The 7500-nt window shown below is 47.7% G+C and overlaps 1 protein-coding gene across 1 annotated transcript in view; it reads right to left on the reverse strand.

Annotated features, from left to right (window-relative positions):
* Nucleotides 1-7500, reverse strand: part of LOC143291032 (uncharacterized) — a 234397-nt gene that overhangs the window by 24725 nt on the left and 202172 nt on the right. Inside the window, exons 22-24 of the mRNA XM_076600618.1 lie at nt 5377-5486; nt 3596-3758; nt 1407-1574 (exon numbers count right to left, since the gene is read on the reverse strand). Coding sequence (XP_076456733.1) covers nt 1407-1574; nt 3596-3758; nt 5377-5486 — 441 coding nt within the window. The remainder of the gene's footprint in view (nt 1-1406; nt 1575-3595; nt 3759-5376; nt 5487-7500) is intronic.

A 7500-nucleotide genomic window follows, 5' to 3' on the forward strand; every position in this document is an offset into this window, starting at 1 on the left:
TCCTACTACCACCCCCTCCTCCTCCTCCTCCTCCCCCTCCTCCTCCTCCTACTACTACTACCCCTCCTCCCCCTCCTCCTCCTCCTACTACCACCCCCTCCTCCTCCTCCTCCTCCTACTACCACCCCTCCTCCTCCTCCTCCTCCCCCTCCTCCTCCTCCTACTACTACTACCCCTCCTCCCCTCCTCCTCCTCCTAATACCACCCCTCCTCCCCCGCCTCCTCCTCCGACTACCACCCCTCCTCCTACTCCTCCTCCCCCCCTCCCCCTCCTCCTCCTACTACCTCTCTACCCCTCCTCCCCCTCCTCCCCCTCCTCCTCCTCCTACTACTACCCCTCCTCCCCCCTCCTCCTCCTCCTCCTACTCCCCCTCCTCCTCCTCCTCCTCCTACTACCCACCCCTCCTCCACCTCCTCCTCCTCCTACTACTCCCCCTCCTCCTCCTCCACCCTCCTACTACTACCCCTCCTCCCCTCCTCCTCCTCCTACTACCACCCCTCCTCCTCCTCCTCCTAACTACTACCACCCCCTCCTCCCCCTCCTCCTCCTCCCTACTACCACCCCCCTCCTCCTCCTCCTCCTACTACTACCACCCCTCCTCCTCCTCCTCCTCCTACTACTACCCCTCCTCCTCCTCCTCCTACTACTACCACCCCTCCTCCCCCTCCTCCTCCTCCTACTACCACCCCTCCTCCCTCCTCCTCCTACTACTTACTACCCCTCCTCCTCCTCCTCCTCCTACTACTAACCCCTCCTCCTCCTCCTCCTCCTACTACTACCCCTCCTCCTCCTCCTCCTCCTACTACTACCCCTCCTCCTCCTCCTCCTCCTACTACTACTACCCCTCCTCCTCCTCCTACTACTACTCTTCATCCAACTCTTCTTCCTCCACCTACTGCCACACACACCTGGTTGATGGTTCCCTGGAGGGCAGCCTTGTTGATCTCCCACGCCGTCCTGTCAGTGGTGAACTTGTTGATGAGGTCCATACGGCTCCTCTCCTGGACACTCCATCCCCACCCCACCCCTACTACTACTACTACCACTACCATACACACCTGGTTGATGGTTCCCTGGAGGGCGGCCTTGTTGATTTCCCACGCCGTCCTGTCAGTGGCGAACTTGTTGATGAGGTCCATACGGCTCCTTTCCTAGACGTTCCATCCCCACCCCCACCCCTACTACTACTACTACTACTACTACTACTACTACTACCACTACCATACACACCTGGTTGATGGTTCCTTGGAGGGCAGCCTTGTTGATCTCCCACGCCGTCCTGTCAGTGGTGAACTTGTTGATGAGGTCCATACGGCTCCTCTCCTGGACACTCCACCCCCATCCCCACTACTACTACTACAACTACAACTACAACTACTACTACTACTACTACTGCCACACACACCTGGTTGATGGTTCCCTGGAGGGCGGCCTTGTTGATCTCCCACGCCGTCCTGTCAGTGGTGAACTTGTTGATGAGGTCCATACGGCTCCTCTCCTGGACACTCAGCTCCTCCCTCAGCTGGTTCGTCCTCTGCTGCATCTCCTTCACCAGGCACCTCATCTCGCTCAGCTGAGACAACATCATCAGCATCGTCATCGTCATTATCATCGTTGTCATTATCATCATCATCATTAACAGCAGCAGAATCATCGTCGTCGTCATCATCATCATAATCATGTGTACATAACTACATGCATGTATATGAATGTGTATTGTGTGTGCGTGTGTTTATGTAAGTTTGTGCCTGCCTATGTGTGCGTATGTGTTAGGGTAGCTGTTAGATACACATGTATGTTAAAATGTATGTATGTATGCAGCGTGTGTGTGTGTGTGTGTGTGTGTGTGTGTGTGTGTGTGTGTGTGTGTGTGTGGTCACATTTTGGTGTGTGTATGTAACATAGATATGATGTATTATGTTAACAAAAGCGTTTTTGTAAAGCACCTAGAGCAGATTTCTGGATAGTGTGCTATATAAGTATCCATCATTATTATTATTATTATTATTATTAATCATTATCAGCAGCAGAATCATCGTCGTCGTCATCATCATAATCATTATCATTATCAGCAGCAACAGCAGCAACGACATCATCACCATCATCATAATTGTCTTCGTAGTCATCGTCATCCTCCTTCTTCTCCTCCTCCTCATCAGCATCGCCATCGTCATCATCATTGACGTCGTCGTCATCGTCGTTGTGTTTCTCGTCATCATCATCATCATCATCATTTGTCATGGTTGTCGTCATCGTCGTCATGGGCATCATCATCATCATCGTAGTAGTCGTCCTCGTCAACGTCGTCATCATCATCATTTTCATCATTGTCGTCGTCGTCATCGTCATCGTCAACGTCGTCGTCATCATCATCATGATCATTGTCGTCGTCGTCATCACAGTCATTGTCATTATCGCCATCATCAAGAATCGGAATCGAAATCACCATCACTTTCTTATTATCTCAGATTGAGAAATTGAAAGAGTGGTGAAGTCTGTGACACTTACTGATTACGACCAGAACAGCAGAAAATTGCACACGACATAAAACACATGGCACAGCCAAAGCAATTACAATGTGTGTGTGTGTGTGTGTGTGTGTGTGTGTGTGTGTGTGTGTGTGTGTGTGTGTGTGTGTGTGTGTGTGTGTGTTGCATATTTCGTTTGACAACGCTGGGCTGAAGTTGTCATTGAACATGATGTACATGTACATGTGCGGAGGCCAAATCAACCCAGGCGTTGGACTTCCGAACCACTGAGAAGAGCCCTGTGCCCCGTTTAGGCCTGGTGTTTTGCCCTTGGGGAAAATCACAGTTAGAAAGGGCAGACAAGCACGAGGGATGGAGGAGGCTGACTGCCAAATGTGTGGTGCCCCTCCCCCCCCCCCCTCCCCCGCTTCCCCCCCCCCCCCATCACCCCCACGGTCTACAAGACCAAAGGAACAGAGAAGACTGACTCTGTTAACCCAGGTATAACGCTGTGTGAGACAGTTAAAAGCACAGACAACCGCAAGGGTTGCTTACCAAATGTGTGGTGCCACTCATTGACCTAAAAATACATGGATAGCGCATGCCTTCTTTGAGCCCCTTTGCTAACTGAAGCCAGCGGAAGTGTTCAATCAGGCATTTTGCTTCTCGTGTCAGTACAGCGTGAAGCGGTGACTTCATATGTGTAGCCGAGCGCTCAGCTGGCTTCACGGCAAGATTTCACTTGCTCGCGGCGTTAGTTACGCTGACATTCCTGTGTGTGTCTCCACTGCAAGTTTGCGTCACGTGTCACTGCACTGTTTTCCTGTAATAACTTTGCTAGATAAACCATTCGCAGATTTCTGTCAAGACACAACATTTGGCATGTCGTGGAGGCAAGCATAACACGATTTCATCGAATATACACTGTCACAGTTCAGAAACTACCACCAGTTAGCAGACGACTTGTCAACGGACTGATGGCCGGATACGACAAACAATATGGCGTCCAGCTGGCTTCAGCTTTCCTGGCCAATGAGCTATCCGTGTATTTTCAGAGCAGTGGGTGCCACCCCACGGTGTAGGAGACCAGGGAACAGATAAGACTGACTCTAGACAAGCCACCAACCTCTTTGATCTGCTTGTCCAGCTTGGCCTTCTCGTCCTCCCAGCGGAGCTGATCCTGGGTGTAGGCGTCCCTCATGAGGGCCAGGGCCTTCTGCACGCCCTCCATCACCTCCCGGTCAGAGGCCTTCTCCCTCTGCATCTTCTCCATCGTCGTCATCATCTTGCTGCACGAGTAGAGTCACGTGGGGTCTTTTAAACTAACTCGGTTTAAAAGCAACGCTTCAGCAACAGTAGAAGTAGTAGCAATGGTAGCAGCAGCAGTAGTACTAGTAGTAGTAGTAGAAGTAGCAGCAGCAGCAACAGCAGTAGCAGTAGTAGCAATAGCAGCAGCAGTAGTGATATCAACAGAAGTAGTGATGGGAGTGGTTAAAGCGTTGGACTTTCAATCTGAAGGTCCCGCGTTCGAATCTCGGTAACGGCGCCTGGTGGTTTAAAGGTGGAGATTTTTCCGATCTCCCACGTCAGCATAATTTTATGTATAGACCTGCTAGTGCCTGAACCCCCTTCGTGTATATACGCAAGCAGCAGAAGATCAAATACACACGTTAAAGATCCTGTAATCCATGTCAGCGTTCGGTGGGTTATGGAAACAAGAACATACCCTGTATGCACATCCCCGAAAACGGAGTATGGCGGCCTACATAGCGGGGTAAAAACTGTCATGCACGTAAAAGCCCACACGTGTACATACGAGTGAACGTGGGAGTTGCAGCCCACGAACAAAGAAGAATAACAGTAGAAGTAGTTGTGGTAGTAACAGCAGCTACAACAGCATCAGCAGGTATTGTAGTAGTAGTAGTAGTAGTAGTAACAGCAACAGCAGCAGCAGTAGGCGTCACTGCGTTCGGGCAAATCCATTTACGTTACACTACATCTGCTTGGCAGATAGACTATACCTGCTGCTGCTGTTGTAGCTGCTGTTACTATCGTAACTACTTCTGCTAATATTACTACTACCTTTCCACCACCACCTTTATCCTCTTCGATCTCACCTGTGTTCCAGAGTCATCTGCCAATATTACTACTACCTTTCCACCACCACCTTTATCCTCTTCGATCTCACCTGAGTCATCTGCTAATATTACTACTACCTTTCCACCACCACCTTTATCCTCTTCGATCTCACCTGAGTCATCTGCTAATATTACTACTACCTTTCCACCACCACCTTTATCCTCTTCGATCTCACCAGAGTCATCTGCTAATATTACTACTACCTTTCCACCACCACCTTTATCCTCTTCGATCTCACCTGTGTTCCAGAGTCATCTGCTAATATTACTACTACCTTTCCACCACCACCTTTATCCTCTTCGATCTCACCTGTGATCCAGAGTCATCTGCTAATATTACTACTACCTTTCCACCACCACCTTTATCCTCTTCGATCTCACCTGTGTTCCAGAGTCATCTGCCAATATTACTACTACCTTTCCACCACCTTTATCCTCTTCGATCTCACCTGAGTCATCTGCTAATATTACTACTACCTTTCCACCACCACCTTTATCCTCTTCGATCTCACCTGAGTCATCTGCTAATATTACTACTACCTTTCCACCACCACCTTTATCCTCTTCGATCTCACCTGAGTCATCTGCTAATATTACTACTACCTTTCCACCACCTTTATCCTCTTCGATCTCACCTGTGTTCCAGAGTCATCTGCTAATATTACTACTACCTTTCCACCACCACCTTTATCCTCTTCGATCTCACCTGAGTCATCTGCTAATATTACTACTACCTTTCCACCACCACCTTTATCCTCTTCGATCTCACCTGTGTTCCAGAGTCATCTTCTCCACACGGGTCTCGTAGCGCACCTTCATGGCCTGGTGCTCGGCACGGAGAAGTCGCTGCTCCTGCTGAAGTCGGTACGCCCTCTCCGCCTGACAGGTTGACGTGAACACAGTGAGTAGATAGATGGATAGATAGATAGATAGATAGATAGATAGATAGATAGATAGATAGATGATATATGGATGGGGGAGATAGACAGACATAGATAGATAGAGAGATAGGTAGATTGACTGATAGATAGATAGATAGATAGATAGATAGATAATATGTGGATGGGGGAGATAGACAGATAGATAGATAGAGAGAGAGAGAAGGAAAGAGATAGGGATGGTACGAGACAGACAGACAGACAGACAGATAGATAGAGAGATAGATAGCTAGACAGATAGATAGAGATGACATGTGGATGGGAAAGTGACAGGTAGATATATAGAGAGAGACACACACACAGAGAAGGATAGAGATAGATAGATATGTGGATGGTAGGAGACAGATAGACAGACAGACAGACAGACAGACAGATAGATAGATAGATAGATAGATAGATAGACGTAATGAATTGCTAGCTGGATAGATGGAAAGATAACAAGACAGACAGACAGATGGATGAATGGATGGATGGATGGATAGATAGATAGATAGATAGATAGATAGATAGATAGATAGATAGATAGATAGATAGATAGATAGATAGATAGATAGATAGATAGACAGATAGGTGAATGAATGATTGAATAAATAAATGAATGTATGAATGAATTAAAAAAAAAAAGAATAACAACAATATACGCGTTTGAAAGTAAATCGAATCTCCCTCTCCTCCCCTCTCACACCTCGCACATCCTCCACCCCCCACCCCAACACACACACACACAAATCTGAACGACGAGTTCCAGTAAATAAATTCACATTCACCAGTTATCAGTCCCCTTACCCAAGTCTTTTCGTAAGTGTAATGGAAATAAAACCGCAACAACGACAAAACCACCATGTACCACCACCACCACCACCAACAACAACAATAACAACGACTAACAACACGAACAACAACAAATCTTCAGGAAAATCCGTTAAAAAAAATAAAATAAAATAAAAATAAAAATAAAAATGGACGCCAGCCGCCAACTCCTTCTCCCGAGTCTATTCACGTTGCTGTTGTGTTTTTTTTGTTTTTTTTTGTTTTTCTGTTGTTGAAAATAAGAGTTAATCTCTCCAGAAATTCTTGGTTAGGAATCAGGAATGTCAACGATTTAATTTGGAAGAAAGCGACGCCCTAGGTCCCTCCCCCGCCCCCCCCCCCCCTCCCCCCCGTCTTCCTCCCCGCACGCCCCCCTCCCCCTTACTCCCATCCACCCCTCCCCCTTCTTTCTATTTTCATTCCTTACATTACCAGGATGCTCATGTTGTTTTCAGACCATCGACTGAGACCGCTCTGGAGAGAGTTTCCATTTGTTGTTGTTATGAGGGAAGAGAGAGAGAGAGGGTGGGGGTAGAGAGGAGGGAGGAGGGGGGGGGGCAATAAAGGAAACATTTTCCAGAAAATTTTGGTTGCTCGTTATGTGGAGATGCGGGCTTGCAATACGCGAAAAGAAAAGAATTCACACTGAAATCAAAGGAAAAAAAAAACCACACATGAAAGAGTGAAGAAAATACCAACGACGAACCCCTAACGATGACTGTCCAAAAGACCGCTTGGCCAAGAGAGTGGCGATGTAACTTGGGCAAGACACCCCCCTCATCCACTCTTATCAACTTCTAGCCCAGTAAGTCGGTACGTCAGTTGCCTGCTCTGCTGTTCTGATGGTCATTGTCGGACACGGCACACACACTGACACAGACACAGACACAGACACACACCTACCTACACGCACAAACATACACACACACATACAAACACACACACACACACACACCAACCTACACACACACATACAAACACACACACACACACTCACAACACACAAACACACACATAGAAACACACATACAAACTCACTAACACACAAACTCACAACACACACACACACAAACATACAAATACATACATACAAACACACATATACTGACTCAGACACACACACACACACACAAACACTAACACAC

The sequence above is a fragment of the Babylonia areolata genome, chromosome 16 (genome assembly GCF_041734735.1).
Source record: "Babylonia areolata isolate BAREFJ2019XMU chromosome 16, ASM4173473v1, whole genome shotgun sequence".
Taxonomy (NCBI): domain Eukaryota; kingdom Metazoa; phylum Mollusca; class Gastropoda; order Neogastropoda; family Buccinidae; genus Babylonia; species Babylonia areolata.